This window comes from Drosophila mojavensis, unplaced genomic scaffold (assembly GCF_018153725.1).
Source record: "Drosophila mojavensis isolate 15081-1352.22 unplaced genomic scaffold, ASM1815372v1 contig_74, whole genome shotgun sequence".
Classification (NCBI taxonomy): Eukaryota; Metazoa; Arthropoda; class Insecta; order Diptera; family Drosophilidae; genus Drosophila; species Drosophila mojavensis.
In genome coordinates, this window is record NW_025318899.1 from 1,637,526 (window position 1) to 1,656,901 (window position 19,376).

Genomic DNA, 19,376 nt, shown 5'->3' on the forward strand with positions numbered 1-19,376 from the left:
TCAAATGAATGCGAATAATAATGTGTAAAGAAATGATAATTCAAATAAATTTGCATTCAATTTTTCAATCGAAGGAATAGCAGCAGCAGCAAAAGCGAACGCCCACAATGGCACACGCACACACTCACGCAGGCAGGCAGCTGTTAGCAAGCAAATACATACAATAACCAATACAAACTGAGACTCAAATTCAAATTGAAATTCAAGCACGCACATACACACACACGCACAGAGACGAACACACACAGAGCAACGAATGCTGCAGGCGAAGGCGAAGGCGACAGGCGACTATAACTGTTAATATGCCGAATGGTAGCCAATCTGCTGTCGCTGTGTGTGACGAACGACACTTGTTGATTTCGGCTATATAAAAGCATCGATGCTCAACCTTTCGCCGCACAGTATATCACATCACTAGCCATCGAGTCACATCTCCAATCGCCGAGCGAGCCAGAACCAAATAAAAAAAAAAAATCTAAAAAAAAAAAACAAAAATAACACCAAAATATATAAAACGAAACCGAAGAGAACAAAAAATAAGAAAAGAATTTTTAAGGAACATTTAAACAATTTGCGGAAAAGTGAAAAGTGAGAGCTAGTCAAGTCAAGTGTTTGAAATCATTTAGGAGACTCACTGCCAATTACAACGAAATGCAGGTAGGCCTATTATCACACTCATCAAATTGCCTAAATTAATCATATTTATTTATGAGCATTGAGTATTTTCTTATCAATTTCAAATTGATTTATTTTGAGTCACGTTGGGCACCTGACACCTGTGTCACCGGTATCACCTGCCCGGCCCACTGTAACTCTGATTTCGCACTTAACAGCCTATCAGTGAAATATGCATCAATTAACACATTTCCTATGCGCTGTATAGTAGTCCAAATGGGGTATATTGGCATCGATACATAGCTGTTAATTCGTATATTTTTAATAAGTTGAGTTTAAATTTGAAAGTGAGCTCAGTGAAGTTGCTTTCAGTATAAGAGTATGCGTATAAGTACGTTATGGTATAAGAGACATCCTATATGACAGTTGACTTTGCATTCGCTTGCTTTTAAGCTCTCATACATTTGTTATATATTTTGTATATTATTTTGCATATCTATTGTACTTTCTCATTTAATACGTTTTCATTTTATTAACTATTCAAATTTAATTTCACTTGTTCTTAAAGCTCAACTGCGACTTCAAAATAATTGTTATGTGCAGACAAATATTAGTTTATGTTTTGAGGTTAGTTTGGCTTCTGCTCAATATACCCGATCTTTAATTGCTTTTATATGTGTATTTTCGATACATACTCGTACATTAGGTTCAATTAGAAGGGGTTGATTTTGGTTCGCATTGGCTTAAGGCTGTTTCACTCATCAGAAAGATGATCAATGATCGTGATTTTTTCATTTTACTCTACATTATAATATAATGCGAAATCTATAGAAATTTTTCCGTAAGAAGCTTATCGGAGCTATTAGATAACAGTTGAACTATGTTTAAATTTAAATTGGAATATTTTGAGATTGGTACTGATAACCGCTCCGCTAATTTTAAATGTGACTGCATAAGACATATACATATGTTTAAGGATCGCAGATATAGATTAAATCCAATCAGAAAATGCAGGCCGGTTCGCTGCATACGTTTAATAGTATTGCAAGGGAGGCCGCCGACAAGTCTGCTGAGAATCTGATGCTCGAACATTCTGATATGATCTTGTGTTTATATTGGGTTCTGCTTGGAGATCGTATTAGTAAGAATTCTTCTTGCATGCCTTTTGGGTTCCCAAGTGAAATCGATTCGCCGGAAGTATGCTTTAATGTATCCGCAGCATAAACAAAAACCATTCCCATCCAGAAGTAAATAAAAAAGGAACAAAACTGAGATGTTGCAAAAATAAACTTTTTAGCTGGGAATCTTTTAGGAAAGCAGCAGATTTCATTTTTTCTTTTTTGTCAAATCTCTTATTTGGACTACAATTCTTTTAAAAAAGAAAGAAATAACAAATTCGACACTCTGACATTTAAAGTTGACTTAAAATTCGATTTAAACTCGACTTTTAAGATGATATAAAATTTAAAATGCTGCTAATTGGAGCTTTACATTTGATGAGTCAGTCCAGTTGGAGCGGGGTCTACGTGCGGCCAGAGACATGCACGCAGAATTCGCCGCACTGAACGTTGCGCTGGTCACGCAGTCGCAGTCATCGTCGGCGTCGCTGTCGGTGTCACCGTCGCCGTCGCAGTCGCAGTCGTCGCAGTCGCAGTCGTCTTTGCCAGTAGCGAGTCGCCCGCCGGTCGAAATCAATTCAAAACCAATTAATAATCAGATCGCTTTGTAATAAATTGCAATTCATTAAATAATAAAAAAAAAAATAAAAAAAACAGCCTAAGCAAAAAAAGAAAAAACAAAATAACTTATAAGTTGAAGGCAAAAAGCGCAATGAAATATGCACATATAGAATGATCAAAGCGGAGCACTGTACGAATGGAGATGACGGCGAAGCTGGGCGAACGGGCGAAATGCGTCAGAGCTATGGGGTGGGGTAGGCAATCGAAGAGCAAGCAAGAGAGCGGGGGGCCAATCAACGGCATTCGCTTTGGCAATCAATTTTTTGCATTTGTCGCATTTGCATTTGTCAGCGATCAAGAGCGAAAGAGAGGCATAGCAAGAGTATGAAAGAAGAGAAAGAGCGGACAGCAATGCTGGAGCGAATTTGTCGCTCTTGAGAGCATACACTTTATCCGTATGTGTGTGTGTGAGTCTGTGTGTGTAGCCGAATGTGCGTCGTAGTGGCTGTTTACACTGGGCCAGACGAGCCCCCTACTCAATTGACCGAAGGGTGTGGGCGCGGGTGCGACGAATTTCATATGACGTGATACACGCACACCCATGCAGTCAATTATGCTACAACACAAAAAGAATAGAAGTGTATAAGTGTGTATGTCAGTTCTGTGCATGTGTGTGAACTGATAAATGATGTCAATTAGGAGAAATTGTTAATTGTCGGGCATTTGCCGCGCTTGGCCCTGTCCTCGATGCTGTGTGTGTGTGTGTGTTCATGTGTGTGAGGCAACGAGCCCCTTTTTTATTATTTTCTGAATAAACATTCATACATAATTGTTTTTTAAGCTCTACTGAAGTGTGCGTTGATAATAGCGGAAAGTTGAAAACATCTACAGACGTCATCGGATCTATAAGTGGAAATGATTTGATTGTTTTTCTTTTCAAAAAATAAAACACAAATGTGAAACTATGTATTCCGACAGCTTGCTAGAATGAATTCGAATCGGGCGAATTTAAGTCAGCCGACGAAATCTAAGTCCTATAAATCATTTCAATTAGAGCTGATTAAAATATGTATGCCAGTTGGCAGCTCTGACGTACACCTTCAGTTACTAATGCAGCTGGAAAGTGTAAGACTTGAGGCTTTATTTTTTGTTTATTAAACCTAATCTTGCTTGTCTTTTGGTTAATGCCACCTGCCAAGCACGATGACTCAGCGCAACAGCTTAGCACGCACTGACACGCACTAGCATGCACGCAGCATGGGAGCGAGCGAGACAAGGGCAAGGGCTTATGGGTTATGCTCGGCTTTACCGTTCAAGCGCGCTCAACAGCAAGCGCAACGGCAGCGCTGCCGGACGACTCCGTGTGCGGCGTGGAAATGGCTGATGCAATCGTCGAAGTGAATTGGGCGAGAGTCGAAGCCACTCGGAATCGGCTGCTTCGGTGGTGGTCGGTCGGCACTACTTTGGTATTGGTGATGGTGTTGGTGTCGGTGTTGGTGTTGCTGATGGTGATGAGTGCTCGCAGCTCAGTTGCACAATTCAACAAAAGGTAACCAAAGACAGGGCGCGCACACACACAAACACACACTTACATAGAGTTCAATTTATGCACGCAAAGAATGCAAGGGAAGCAGAACCCACACACACACACACACACACGCTAGCATACGAGCTAAGCACATACAACCGCGCAGCAGGCATAGCACACTCCATAGGTTAATTGATAAATTACACAGTTTTATGTATATGTATGTGTGCTATTTAGGAAGTGCTCACGTTTTCTAGGTATGTATGTATATATTGTCATAAGCGTATATTTATTTTTTTAGTTAATGCTAATGGCACTCGCAATCGCAACAATTATCGATAATTGTAATTCAGTTCGACAAAAAATTTTCCATATTCAAAAAAAAAAAAAAAAAAATTATGAGAAATAAAAGTGGTTTCATAAATTTTCCATTACAACTGCTTTTATACGCCAGTACACAGACACACATTAACACCCAAGAGTACGGTGAGCGTGCGTGGCTATGCAATTGTGTTATACATACATACATACATATGCCGCCGCTAACGAATATCTTTTATATGCATAACTATTATACGCACTTGAAAGGGAAATTTCTGTCATTTGAAAAATATCCCTCAAGGCAAAAAGTAACGTTTATTCAAATGCATAGCCTGAGGTCGAGGTCGCGCGAGGCTGTTGCCAAGCGCATTTTTTTGGACTTTATCAGACAGAAACAAGAAGAAGAAGTAGAGAAAAAAAATGCTACATTGGCAACGACGGCACAGAATTTGTGGCATGCACATGAATTTTCTCACGTCGCCAGCCAGGTGTGGATATGTATGCATATATATATATGTATGTTTCTCTATGTGTGTGTAGACGATTTGTACAACCTGCAATTCACATGCCTGCACAGTATACGTTTGTGGTTGTGTGTGTGTGTGTGTGTGTGTGTGTGTGTGTGTGTGTGTGTGTGTCTGTGTGTGTTTGACTTGTCTTGGCAGTTGCATGTTGCACTATCTTTTCCCCGAACTGCATATCTCTCTATCTGTCTGTCCCTGTCTCTGTCTGTCCGTCCGTCTGTTTGCTGACTTTGAATGAGTCTCAGCCCAGTTCCGGTGGCTGTTGCCCGTTAATTAGCAGAAAAGTGCAAACGTAGACGGCAAAGCGAGCTCTTTTAACCATTTTTTTTTTTTCGTATTTTTGTATTTTTCGTCTCTTTTTAACTATGTATATTTTTGTTGTCTCTTTTCTGTTAATCGAGTGTGCATCTTTCTACCAGCATTCGCTGCATTTGCCATGATGCAATAATTGGGGCCAACAAAATAATGGCGAAATGCTACGATCGGACGATAAAACAATTAGGCGATCGTATGATCGTACGATCGTATGATTCGCCCAGTTTTCGACCTTTCTTATTTCTAGGAAATTGTATCGTTTTCTTTCTTCTTTTTTGGAGAGTAATAAATTGATGGTTTGTCGCGTTCGATCGGTTGCCGATCGGTACCAAGCGGTGCCAAGGCCTATGAATATACATACATATATCTCATTCATTGTGCTCATTTAGCGCGAACTGCTTTGGCTACACTGCTCAATATATTTGTATTTATTTCTTGGAAATTCCCATAATTAATTCATTGTCATACAATGAAGCATGTACGATAAATTTCTCTTACATAGGAAAAACTTTTCAAACTTTATTAAAATCCCTAATAAAACCACTTTTCATATGCAAATAATCTGGAAACTAAGAATTTCCATCTAAAAGTCCTTTAGCTAAATTAAGAATGAATCATAAGCCTGAATCATTTTGATATGTTATATACAACTGTTATACTGATTGAAGCAACGACCAATCTAAAATGAACACGAAATTTCCTGAAGCAAACAATTTGGAATGAGCGCAGCTGTTATACTATGTGCACGCACAACTGTTATACCATGGAGAGAAGCGCGTACAGTTTGCATCCGTATTGCGAGTGCGTGCGCTTTTCCTGGAACGTCATCAGATCTGCTCGAATCTCGTTCCACTGCAGCATCAATAATTGAATCGATCGATATGGAAGTGGCGTTTGATCTAGTAATCGATCTAATGCAGTTACGTCAAATTTGTTACGTTAGCTACTCGTTACGTTGTTGGTCGCCTTTGAGGCCTGTCGTCAGAAGGGCACGAGATCAATTCGCCACAGCTGCAGCAATTTACTTGATTTCAATTGAGTTTCGCTTGGCAATTGGCAGCTGCCAAATGTGGGAGTCGAGCAGAGCGACTGGGGCGAGATGGTGCAATGAATATATATATGTATATGTACATATATATAATTGGTGTATATATATATTGTATATTGCTGGTTGACTTTGCCGACAAATGAATAAAACTAGTCAGAGCTAGCTAGTTAGTGCGGCGAGAATACGAGCCCCGGGCACCAGTTCTGGCTGCCGCCCAGCAACAGGCACAGGCACAGGCACAGCAGCCGCAGTAGCAGCAGTAGCCGCAACAACCGCCCCACCGTCCCACCAGATCCAACAGATCCACCAGACCCACTCTGAACCACACGTAACTAGCGACACAGCGGCACAGCGGAAAGCGAACACGCGATCTGTTGAATTGCTGCCAGTCTGTCTGCCATTGTGAGTGCTCCCCTTCCCGCTGTGCTCTCCTCTCGCTCTCGCACGCGCTCAGTCTATCTGCCTGCTTCCACTCTGGCAACAAGTTTTGCTGTCCCCCTCCCACTCGCTGGCCCCCGCTTACATTTGTGGTTTTCTGCCCTCAACCGAGCGAACGCAGCAGACAAACTGGCACTCACTTGATTGCAATGAATCAACTGTGCTGATCAGCAGCAGCAGCAGCAGCAGCAGCAGCGGAGCAGTGTAAGGGGGCGCTGCAGCGAGGGGGCGTGGCGTGTTGGGTCGCGACAAATGGAACCTTGCAGCGTTGAGCTGCCGCTCGCCTGGACTGCGGCGTTTAAAAGCCATGCCGCCAGGCACGTACGAATGTGGTGGAAAGAAGCAGCACGAGAATTGCTACACGGCCAGAAAAAGTGGAAAATAATATTCATTGGAAATCAAAACAAATTTACATATTTCCTTATTAAATCAATTCCTTTTCATATTATTTTTATATACATATGAATATACATATAAACTGAATTAGAGAAGTGAGCATATGTTTCTCTCAGTGTACCGGTCACATTTAAATTCTTGTCGTTGTCAACTGGTTTCATTCGGGTCCCCAACCCCACCCCCGTCGCAGCTGAGGCGCATTGAGTCAAGGGTAAAGCAACTATTGGCTAGGAATTGAAAGTGCGACGGGTCATTCCCATGTGGAACTGTACCTCTATCCGCTGGAAGCTACTCCCATTCCCAGTCCGAGCTTAGTCTATGGAAAGTTTGCGCGGCGCTGCAATTGCCGGCTGGAGCGGCTCAAACTGCATTCAAATAGCCAAGAGATCAAATGATAAATGAACTGTTCTTTCGTTTCGTTCCGGCTCCGATCATTGTGAGCGCGCTGCTCATCTTGCTTGGGTGTGTGCGTGTGTGTGAGTTATTGCTTCCAACGAAGTGAGTTTGGCCCGAACTAACAGAAACGAAGTGCAGCCAGCAATACGAAGGGCACAGTGGCATCCGCCGGCGAACAGTGTGTAAGTGTGTGAGAGAGAGCGAGAGCACGAGAGCGAGTTGAAGAAAGAGAGCAGTGCGTGTCGATGGCGGCGCTCTGTTCGGCTCTGCTCTGCTCTGTTCGGCTCTGGCGTATATAAAATGAAGTCGGCTGCGTAGCGGAATCAGTTCTGTGACAGTTTTCAGCTGTTGAACACAACTTAAGTGTGCGCCTCGCTCTACTCGCTGCAACATTGACCGCCTTCTGACCGCTCAAACAGAAAAAGCAAAAAGAAAAAGTAAATCAAAAGCCTACCTTGACTTGTAATGTCGATGAACCGTGCGTCTTATAAAGAGTGCCGCGTCAAGAAACCACAATTTGTAACAGTTAACAAGGAGTCGTGCTGAAGCCCCGCCCCCCTCGCTCCACAACCTTTTCACTCATCAACACTGAGACGAATGTGCCCAAGCTTTGAGCTGGACATACGCTACGGTTGAAGATCGAAGCCAAATACGCCCACTATTTTGCACTACGCTCCGGAACCGGAACGGGAAAAGGAACAAAATAGAAGCTGCTCGTCGCAGGCGCTGTTGCGTTGCAAAATAAAGAAAAACAATCAAAATTTCACCAAAGCTAAGCTGCACAGCTACCAAAACGGCACACCGCGCCGACTCTATGTCATTGTTAACTCAATTGCTGCTGAATTTCAATCAAAAGGCCCAATTCCGCAGCCAGCACAATTTAGAGCTGATAAACTCCTTCATAACATAACAAAAAGTTGTGAGATTCGAGCAGCTCGCGCCTTCAATCAAAAGACGCGAACGCCAAACGCTTCTAAACGCCGCCCACTTAGGGAGAAAACCGCAAACATTTTTTACCGGAAGAGAAAAAAGAAATCAAATCAAAAGGTGAGCCAAACACTTCACAGATACTCGCATATTTAGCGATTAGCGATTCGACGAAATACCAATTTAAAATAGACAACGACGAACAAAATTCGAAGAAAAATAAATCACATATTCAGCCATTCAGCGAATCAGCAAAAAACCCCATCCACGCCGAAGGGCAAATCGAGTCGAAAATCTGATGCAACATTTGCCAGCGAATCGCCAGACGACACACTCTATATAGAGAGACAGACTATAATGCTTTGCATACCGAATTGAATAACTTAAGTGGTCACGCCCTTGTCGAATATACGGTGAGGGTATATGGTATATGGTATATGGTATCTGGTATATAGTATAGGATCGGTCGGTCTGGCTAATTATGCTCGGCCTTTGATCCATGGCGCGTGGGCGCGCTCATCAAGGAGCTGACGTCACAACCCAAAACAATGTGATTTCGATTTTCAATTCTTCTGTCTGGGTATTTTTCTTCCATTTTTTTCGATTTCTTAATTTTTTTTTTTTTTTTTTTTGGTTTATTTTTTGATCCACTTAAGTGTTGAGTGTTGGTGCCTACGTGAGTTCTTTGTCCACAATTTATCATCGTTTGTTCTATTTCGGTGTCCCCAGACCGCGTGATATTGTGAAATTGTGAAATGCTTAGTCGACGGCTGGGAAGATCTTCATTAGCTAGGGGTTGGTCGCGCTTCTCGCTAGGATCTCTTTACCTTGAAGTAAAAAACATTTTTTCATTGGGAATTAAGAATTGGAATACTTGAGATGTTTTTCGTAAATTAATCTCGTGTTTTAAGAAAAACTAGATAATAGATTTATTTATCTATTTTTTTTTATCTTCCAAATATATATATATATTTTTTTTTGTTTTACTTTTGGAAAAAGAAAACAAATTTGTAAAATAAAGATTTAGAGATATGATTGCTGGCAGGCTCGTGACCGGGTCCTAACGCTTCTCACTAAGCCAGCTTAGCTGCTAGTGGGAAAGAGACAGATTGAGAGTGAAATAATTTTAAATAAGTTTTGCTTGAGCTCAGCAATTTTGACTGAAAGAAAAGCGAAATGTGAAACAATTTTAAGTTTCATGTCAATTCAAGCAGCTTTTGGCCCTAAGTTATTGAGTAAAATTGTGTAATTTGTTGAGCAGGAAATATTTAAAATTTTCACAATGCAATTATGCAATTTATGAAATGAAATTTCTAGAAATATAGATATACTATATAGATAGCTGATATTCAGCTACGTTGATAATATTGCAAGATGATTTGCAAACGTTTGCCACTGCAGCCGTGGCTCGTTGCGTGATTCCTCAAGTCACGATTCACGGTTCACGCTTCGATTCTTATCATCCATCCGTCCATCCGCCGATCGATCCGTACGGCCGTCCGCTTGGTATCAGTCGACATTGTGATTTATAGCCTCGGATTTAGCCTGCCATAACGGACTTGGCACATTGTAGCTGATAACTGCAGCGATGCTCCAATGATGATTGTGGGTTTATTAACCTATATTATAAGTGGAATGATATTGAACTTTGAACCTCGCTTCTATCACTAAGCCACGCCCCTTCCGCCTCTCGACTCATTGCAGAAAATGAATTTAAATCTGTGCGCTATAGCGCTGCTGCTGTTTGGCAGCCTCTCGGGCGCCCAGAGTCGCGCCGTGGACATTGTGGACGACAGCAACGATGTGGACAACTCCATTGAGACGGAGGAGGTGCCGCAGTCCCAGTCGAAGCACCGCAACCGCGCCTTCGAGGACGACTGGCTGAAGTTCATCAAAACTCCACCAAACAAGATGCAACAGGCGCCCGGCGCCACCCTCGAGATCGCCTGCGAGATGATGGGCTCCCAGGTGCCCAGCATCCAATGGATTGTCGGTCACATGCCACTCTCTGAGGTAGGTCTAGCAAGCCCATCACCCGTCCCTCGAATCCCCTAGCTCAACCATGCTCTCTCTTCTCAGATTGATAATCTGGAATCGAACTCGATCACGGAGGATGCGCCCACGGCGATCGTTCGTGTGCGCTCCGTGCACATTGTCGATCACATGCTGAGCGAGCCGAGAATCTACACGTGCATCGGACGCACTGGCTCCAAGACCATCTATGCCAGCACCGTGGTGCATCCCTCGCACGCTGACCAGGAGCTGGGTAATCTGATCGTACCCGAGAAGCAGTACCAGGGCCCGCAGAAGCCGCGCATCATCTACACCGAGAAAACCCATCTGGATCTGATGGGCTCGACCATCATGCTGCCCTGCAAAGTGCATGCCCGCCCGCACGCTAAGATCACCTGGAGGAACAACGAGGACAAGGAAATCGTGCAGAGCCATCGCTTCAAGGTCCTGCCCACCGGAGATCTGCTCATCTCTGATCTGAAATGGGAGGATATGGGCAACTACAAGTGTATAGCGCACAATGCTGTGGGCCGAGACTCGGCCGATACCTTCGTATACCCCGTACTTGTAAGTATCGTTAACTTCATTCTCCTCTCTTGCCAATAACTCGAATTATCGATAACTTTTTGTAGCCTCTTTTATCTTCCACACTAACTCGATATTTTCCCTACTTTTTTTTTTCATTGCAGAAGGAAGACTAAAGATTCCACCCAAGGCTATTCGATTGGACATTTTTAGTTAGTTAGATAGATCAAATGCCTTTGAAGATGCGCGAAAGATAAAAACAACACTAAAAAAAAAAAAAAAAAAAAAAAAAAAAAACAAACAAAAAAATGAAGAAAAAGAAAAGAAAGCTTAAGCTTAAGTTTAACTCTAGAATCTAATGCCGGCTTAGACTTTAATGTTTTCAATCATTTCCTTGTTTTTTTCATCCACCTCGAATTAGTTACGAATATTATTTTTAACGGTATTTGATTAGGTTCTTGATATCTAATATAGCATTTGCTTGTTTCTTCAATTTTACCTTTTACCTTTTAGTTGTTCAGGTAAACAAGTTTCGTTTATATGTAAGTAGCAATGTTTGTTCCTAACTATATCAGGCAAGACACTAGTTAACGATAGTAATTGGCCCGTACTTATTAAACATGTATATATGTGCTATGTATATATGTCTATATATAGCCAGCCAATGAAGACACCAATCCACCAATACACCATAGGCATCTCGAATTCACGAATTCAGATTTTCATGAATTTACCTATTCACGTATAAACGAAGTCATGAATTCACGCAAAGATTCGTCTATTTCATATCTACAAAATTTATTTATTGAACCCCCATCGTTCATACATTTACACATCCATACATCCATCTATAAGCATACAAAAGAAAGAGAAAAGTATTCACTGAGGTTAACAGAACAGTCTTTATATAATATATAGATACACACACACACAAATAAGTATACACACACCCATGGAAGCCCCACATAACTTTAGGAAATGTTGCCCCTTTACATGATGTTTTATGTTTTACATTAAGCTAATTGAACTGAATTATGGTTTTTTTTACATTATATATTTAAATATTATATTATTGAATTTAAAGTGTTTGTTTTTTGAATAAATACACAAAAATAATGAAAAGAACACGTTGGGCTTTAGCATTGCTTATATTGGTTTTGGTTTGGTTTTCAACATTTTATTGACACAGTTTATTCGGTACAATCTATACAGTGTTACAGTAACTACAGCTAAGGAAGGTCGGAGAACTCTTTGTGTTTTTTATTTTTCTCTTAGTAACAAATAACGAGCAAACGCATTTACGTATATATGTAAGTCAGGGCTGCGAAGCGGTTAATGAATCGGTTCGAATCGGGAATCTCAGAAAGTACTCGAAATCAACTGAATTGGAAAGCCTAACTGCGCTCGGAGTTTGATGAACTTGTGTGACTCATAATCCTTCAAATTGGCATTCCAGAAAACAATTCGAAAAATTCGAAATTCTTGACAGCCCTGTTCTAAGTTTGAGAGATAAGATGATAAGTGTTTAAGTAAATAATTGATTGACTTATGTTGCGTATTGATCGCACTACAAGTCGAGAGTTACGCATAGTTAGGAGCAGCTTCTGTGATAATCTCTACGGTATATATATATATATATTATACACATACATGTATGTATGTATATTACGTGCTGATTGTGCGCTTGTAACAAGTTGAGCAATGCGAAAGACAAAAACAGACAAAACCCTATCAAACGATCGTCTACTATATATTGTCACTTGTCATTGGAAAAGGTTGTCCTAGGGTAGGTCGGGGGAGGGAGCTGGCATCCAAGGCAGACGAGACAAAAGCGAATGGAATTTCGATGCGAAAACTTTAAATTCGTGGACGGACTCTAATTTTAGGATTTATAATACTTGTTGTCAATTGGAAATGCATTCACTCGAGATGCAGATGCAGATACTGATGCTGATGCAGCTGCAGATACAGATACAATTTTGTTTTTGTTTTTTGTGTGCTTCGTGCTGGCAACGAAAGTTGGCCCCAGTTTTCGAGCGTGGCCAAAAAGCTGAACGCCACCTCGCGCCGCGCTGTTGCCGGGCAGATTTTGATGCCGATTTGAAAGTCGCGCGTGACTCAGTGCAAACGGAAATGGCAGCAGGCGACGAGAGGGGCAATGACAGAGACAGAGAGCGAGATAGATTGAGTAAGAGTGAGTGAGAGAGAGAGAGAGAAAGAGAGAGGGACAGAGATCAGGCAGGGACAGACGGACCGGTCCACTTGCCGGCAACCAGTTTTTGTCGCTTGAATGACGGCACGATGTGCTAATTTATATAAATATATAAAATAAGAAAATAAAAAAGCAAGAAACACAACAAACGTCAGCCTAATGATAAATGATTTATACGAATTTGTCAAGCTAATTGGAAGGCGCGCGCAAAGTGCCGCGCTGCAAAGCGATCCGACACGAAAGACAAGTGAATAATTGCTCGCAAAAGAGACGAAGCAACGAAGCAACGAAGGAGCGAAAGAGCGCGAGAGAGGGAAAGGGAGCGATGGGCATGATAGATAGCGGGCAGTGGATACAATAAAGATGGATGGGCCACCTAGAAGAGGCTGGATTTACAGGGAATTGCGCTTAACGCTAATGGCATTCGACGAGTATCTGATAGATACAATTTATACCACATAGACATAGAGAGATATTTCAAGGGAATTCGCGGAGGGCAGAGGAGAGTGCTTGGGTATGCTAGACTATGCCCAATGCCACAATTACAGGGTATAAGTAATTATAGATACACTTGTGATAGACTATGATAGAGTCAGAGGCAGATAACAAAGACTGCTTTTACAGGGTATATGCTAATTAAGTATCTGATATTTGATTTGGTCTGCATGAATAAGTGCGGGGTATGCTAACGCCTGACAAACCTCATGAAAAACGAGTGCTTTCATTAAAGCTAATGGAATTCGTGTATCTGTTAGATACTTTACTTTAACTTGATCTATAAAGAATTATTTGAGGCGAGTCCAACTAACAGAATATGTGATTTGTTGGCCTGCTTTTTGGCCATTTTAATTTGTTTTGTGTTTTTTTGTTTTGGCACGTAACGACACGAAAAATAAATATATATCTATAAGAAACAAATGGGCAAAAGGACACAAAAAGTCAAGCTTTAAAAAGGGAATCTAAACAACTACTATGATATGGAAAGCTTAGAGTCGAGGGCGCCTAGACATTGAGCACGGAATGCTTTTTGCTGCCAGCTAGGGGCAGCTGCACGGCGACCACGGCCAGGCGGCCGTCACGTAAGGGCGCCAGGATATGCGTATTGCCAGGTGTTACGACCACCGTCTGGATGGGCACATGCAGCGGAATGTCAAAGACGGGCTTCAGCCTGCAAAGAGCAATTTGAGTTCAGTTATTAAACTTTGGAGAACCCACTCCACCCCACTGCACTCACCCGTGTAGGCGGCTCATGGTTATGTCGCCGGCATCATCGGCCACCACCAGATAGTCCGAGGCAGTGGCCAGTCCTGTGACACGCCCGGACACATACTTGGAGCCCAGGCTGGCTCCATTGATGCTATACACGTGCACCGAGTGCGAAGTATCGTCCAAAGCACTGAAGGCAATGTGACCTGTGGATCATCAAAGAACAAGAAGCAGAAGATGAAGAAGAAAACGATTATTTGCTGACGTATGTCTGATAAGGCGGGCATCAACGGAGGGAGTCCGATGAGATGGCAATTAGCGCGACGAATTGACAAGGCTTTGCGAGGTGAAGAGGGGAAAGGGGGCAAGGAGAGGGAGAGGGAGACAGACTGGAAGAGTCTGGACCGTAATGTTGCATCTACGGGGGTCTAAGCTTATCGCTAGGTGATACACTGAGCGAAAAGGCTGATACAGCAGTGCAAGGATGCAGAGAAATCAGTGGTTAGTTTAATGATAAGTATTTGGTTAGCTTAAATTTTTCAATAAAAATTGAATGAATGAGTATGCATCGAAATCTTTAGAGCAACCCAGTAGTATTGAAGGCATTCTATATATCTATACTATAGCCCTATAGTTAATCGCATTTGGTAGAGTCAAATTTCGACTAGACCTTAAATATTGCGTATGCTCTATACGAAAATGTTCTCGATGGATTTCGTAAATGTAACAATCGAAGTACATTTTTTAATTGGAATATAATCCAACTAACAACGCTTGTCCAATTAGAATCTGTATTCAGCACCTTTATCTTAAACACTCTTAAGGGAAAGTCATATACCGAATTTACAAGAAACATATACTGAAACCAAATTGAAAAAAACATATACTCCACAATTAGTTTGTTTTGCTCATGGCTCAAATTAAACAATCAAAGATGACAAAGCAAGAAGATTGAAGCGCAATTGAAGCATAAAAACGACTTAATTTTTGCATAAGCATAAACGACTTCAGACACAAGGAGAGCATAGAAGACGACTGATAGAGCTAAAAGATTGCGATATGTGGGGCAACATGAGTGGGTTCTACGCAGTTGAAAAGTTGAAGTGAACGGGTGCTGCTTGGTTGGGTCCGGCCCACTTGTTCGTTGATAACCTGAAGAAGGCGACGAAGACGCGTCGCATCGTGCGACAGCGCGATGGAATTTAATATTATGACACGCTTCTCAAGATAACAACAACAGCAAACGAAAGAGAAGCAAAGTCGAGGCAGGCGAAGTCTCAATGATTAAAGCAATGCGTAGTTCGAGTCTTATCAGTGGGCAATGCCAATGAAATTGATTCAAACGAAATCAAATCAAGTTGAAACTTGTTTCAAATACTGCAGAAATACATAAGAGAGGGAGATAGACTATCAGAGAGAGAAAGAAAGAGCTACAGAATGAGAGACAGCAAGATAGAGCATAGTGCCAGTGCCCCCTGGACTAGATATACTTGGTATACATATACATATACATCATACACGTATGTCTTAAGTATGCATATCTTAAATATCGTTTAAAGTTTTTATAATTTTTTGTGAATGGTTGCGCTTCCGAGTCGTTTCAGTGTGATTTGCGCTTAAACTAGAAATAACCATGTCATAGCCAGTTTGGCATAGTCAATGCAAAGCTCCCCTTCCTCCCCCATACACTCTCTATCACCCTCTGTCTTTTCCCTATCAGATCTCAGAGCTGTCAGATTTCCAGTTCCCAGTGATTTGCCTTTAGTCACATTCTCGCCAATTGCGACGTTTACATTCATTCAGAAAAATTCCCATTCCATGTCTTAATTTTTTCTTCAGGCTTCACACACACACGTCCATATATATGTATCTAGTATATATGTATTTCTGGGGGCCCCTCGCCGAGTTTTACTACAAACTCTATCATAAAAATTTTGTAGCGCCTCGAAAAAAACAAACAACAAATATGAATGAACGTGTGCTCATATATTTATGCGCTGCACCCTTTAAAGGTTCTTAGCGGGTATGATTGAATTATGAATCATAGGTAACATTTACGGAATAGCTCTGTAAAGCCATGAAATGCTTACGCTCTTTTCTGTGCACGTTTAAAATACAGTATCAGCATTCTCTCTATCTCTTCTGTTTAGATCCAAAGCCTTCCTATCTTTCTGTATATCTGTATCTGCATCTGGGTATCTGTATCTATGTATCTCTATCTGCATCTATCTGGATCTGTGTATCAGTATCCATGTATCTGTATCTATGTATCTGTAGCTGTATCTGTATCTGTATCTGTATCTGTATCTGTATCTGTATCTGTATCTGTATCTATATCTGTATCTGTATCTGTATCTGTATCTGTATCTGTATCTATATCTATGTATCTGTATCTACGTATCTGTATCTGTATATGTATCTGGGTATCTGTATCTATGTATCTGTATCTATGTATCTGTATCTACGTATCTGGGTATCTGTATCTGTGTATCTGCATCTGTGTATCTGCATCGGTGTATCTGTATCTGGGTATGAGTGTCTGTATCTTTGCATCTTTATATGTGTGTATCTGTACACATGTATGTGTACATCTGTATCTGTATCTGTAGAAAGACATTTATCTTGCTTTTCATGGCTTTTTCTTTCTCTTTTTCATCCTTCTCTTATGTACTATTGTGACTTACTTCTTAACTATTATTTTCTCTCTCCCTAATTCTTCAATCGGACTTCCTGCTTCCCTCGAGTTTACTGTTTCATTTCTCTTCCACCCAATCTTGTCCATTGTCCCTCTAAGCTATTCATGAATTCAAGTAACGTTTGGCGTTAGGAATTAATCTCAATTATATCAATGGTATCGCCTAGTCGCACACACGCGACAATGTGCTATGTACAGATTCAGTGTAGTAAAGATCGAAGGGACGGCCCCGGGCGGTGGCCTGGGGGTGCTTGATTGGGGCCCCAGTTTATTGAAGACGGGGGCTGGGACTGGAAGGCGGATCGTAGGGTCGTGTGACTTGGATGTGATTGCGGGACTCATTCGCTTTTGATTTGATATCATTAGCAATGCTCAAGTGATTGTGCATGAATGCGCATATTTCAGCGCGCATTGATAAGTGCCGATTGAGGGCTGGGGACGAGCACCCAGTTTGACAATTAATTAAACCCATGTTATTAATGAATTTTTACAGAATGCAATCGGAATATTATTTATGTCGAAGTAATTGAACGACTTACTGAATGACTAAACTAAATTTTCCAGAAATATTACGTATTATTACTGCTCTACTCTATACTATACGATCCTCATAAATGTAATCTTATCTTAAATTTTAGTTTGGCATTTTAACGACCGGAATTTCATAGTGAGTAGCTTAACCTAAAGTGCTAGGGTTTGATTGATTGATTGACATGACAGGCCAAAGTAGCCCAAATAGCATCAAGATTAAAATTGCCAATTATAAAATAGGCACGTATTTTCAATACAGCCCCCCTCTGCGATTCTCAAATTTTAATCAAATTCATATTTAATCTTATCTTTTCCTCAAATTCTCGTATAAATTCATGATTTTTATAAATTTGATGGCGCCAGTCGTTGCTGTTTCAATTTGCTGCCGGATATTGCAAAATAGTAATGGATGCTTTATATTATAAATCCGTGACACCTCGATAAGAAGCCTGCCTGTTGGCCTGAGTGCAGCTGACAGGTCTCGTTCGTACTGTTCATATGCATATAAGCTTCATATATACATGTATATATTTTTATTATAAACTCAAGTATTATACAATCATTATAATTCTGACGCGCATGGGGTCGATAATCAGCAAATGATTGCGAAGAAATTGAGAAGAAATTGCTTGGGAAATGGGGAAATAATATATGATAATAAAAAATGTTCGTTTCCATATAGAAAACTGATGTCGAAAAGTTAAAGCTCAGATAAAAGATCATTCAAGCTAAATTAATACTATTATCAATCTAATCGATCAGTTTAATGTATGTGGCTTGATTGACGTCACTTTTAGGCCTTATCAGGAATCACACATATACATCGAATCGCTCTCTTTTGTCTTCAACTTCGTATTCGATTTAAGATTAATTCGATCCGCTCAATCAGTCTTATATAGATTGATTAACGTCACCTTTTGAGGCTGATCTCGTCTATATATAAACTCTATGTTATCGCAAATGCATTCTTTTGTCTGTTATATATTTTATTACTTGCAAATTCATACGCAAATAATTGTTAACTACTTGTGATTATGCATGATTGATAATGATTGATATGGTTGATTGCTATTTGTTTTACAGACAGTTCCTAACCTTGGTTCAGGCTAAGACATTAAAGCCCTTTATAGCTTTATTAGAACCCATTAAGATAAGACAATGATATGACATATATGACGAACGGAAAAATGTAAAAAAAAAATAGGACTGAAATAGGAATGAATTGAAGTGAATAAGTGCACAGGCAGACATGGCCACACACACAGATAGAATGTCACGTGATATTTGAGGCTTTATTATTATATGTACATATATGTATATATATATATATGTGGCAATTTACTTGGCAGCGATAAGTGAGCTGCGTTGATTAAATTGTTTGAAATTGTTTGCTTAAAGCACACAAAAAGAGAGAGAGAAGGAGAGAGAGAGTGGGAGAAGCAGAGATAGATTGGACACATCACGCAATGAGCGGCAACACGTGAATGGCTCGGGCGATGCGTTGTAAGGCACATGAAACTGATAAAAATGGGGACAGTTCAATGCTATCCCCACTTACAACGGAAGCAAGTCTTATCTGCCCCTCTCACAGAGTCAAACAAGCCACAGAGTTCACACTTCATGAGCTCTTGCCTCATCAATCCAAAAATCTGTAGCACACTTTAAGGCAGTTTTCTTTGAAAAACGTTGCATAAGTTCAGGCTCAGATATACCTTCTTATCACTCACCATGATATGAAAGAGTTACGTAGGAGATTTGCACACAAGACTCGGTGCAGCCAATGGGCTTGAGAGTACGCACAAATTGACCCTCCTGCAGGGTGTAGACATTAACAGTGCCATCCTGTGAATAGAACAAGAGATATATATATATATAGAAGGGAGTTATCTTCTTCGTTCGGTTTAGGCTGTAAGTCAACTAGTCAGTTCGTCAAGCAATCAAACAATGTTCTATATAGAGAGACAGAGAGATCAATGAATCTTTTGAGCTATGAGATTATTACAAATA

The 19,376-nt window shown here is 40.9% G+C and overlaps 3 protein-coding genes across 5 annotated transcripts in view; 2 read left to right on the top strand and 1 right to left on the bottom strand.

The window, feature by feature from the left end:
• Positions 1-412: 412 nt before the first annotated feature.
• Positions 413-11,802, top strand: LOC6586550 (neural/ectodermal development factor IMP-L2). Of its 2 annotated transcripts, none has more exons than XM_015160407.3 (4): positions 413-657; positions 9,892-10,200; positions 10,267-10,767; positions 10,890-11,802. In XM_015160407.3, exons 1-4 carry the CDS (start codon positions 652-654, stop codon positions 10,899-10,901), a joined length of 828 nt encoding a protein of 275 aa, XP_015015893.1. In that variant the 5' UTR covers positions 413-651; the 3' UTR covers positions 10,902-11,802. The 2 variants fall into 2 exon arrangements, with proteins under 2 accessions (XP_015015893.1, XP_002012161.1); XM_002012125.4 differs by lacking the exon at positions 413-657 and adding an exon at positions 8,224-8,307.
• On the top strand, positions 8,075-8,306 carry LOC122757576. The gene has a single exon (XM_044010087.1). It carries the CDS (start codon positions 8,075-8,077, stop codon positions 8,168-8,170), a length of 96 nt encoding a protein of 31 aa, XP_043866022.1. The 3' UTR covers positions 8,171-8,306.
• A 74-nt stretch (positions 11,803-11,876) lies between the features above and the next one.
• The window catches only part of LOC6586558 (neurobeachin-like protein 1), a 34,913-nt gene continuing 27,413 nt past the window's right edge, over positions 11,877-19,376 (bottom strand). For both annotated transcript variants that reach the window (XM_015160408.3, XM_002012133.4), the window contains 3 exons: positions 19,097-19,211; positions 14,172-14,349; positions 11,877-14,105 (listed from right to left, as the gene is read on the bottom strand). In XM_015160408.3, coding sequence (XP_015015894.2) covers positions 13,940-14,105; positions 14,172-14,349; positions 19,097-19,211 — 459 coding nt within the window. In that variant the 3' untranslated portion in view covers positions 11,877-13,939. The remainder of the gene's footprint in view (positions 14,106-14,171; positions 14,350-19,096; positions 19,212-19,376) is intronic.

Bases quoted from the DNA above. Each gene is read 5' to 3' on its own strand.
- LOC6586550 (XM_015160407.3), top strand. The intron at 10,201-10,266 runs GTAGGTCTAGCA...CTCTCTTCTCAG, and splicing joins GTCACATGCCACTCTCTGAG to ATTGATAATCTGGAATCGAA.
- LOC122757576 (XM_044010087.1), top strand. From the start codon at position 8,075: ATGTCATTGTTAACTCAATTGCTGCTGAATTTCAATCAAAAGGCCCAA.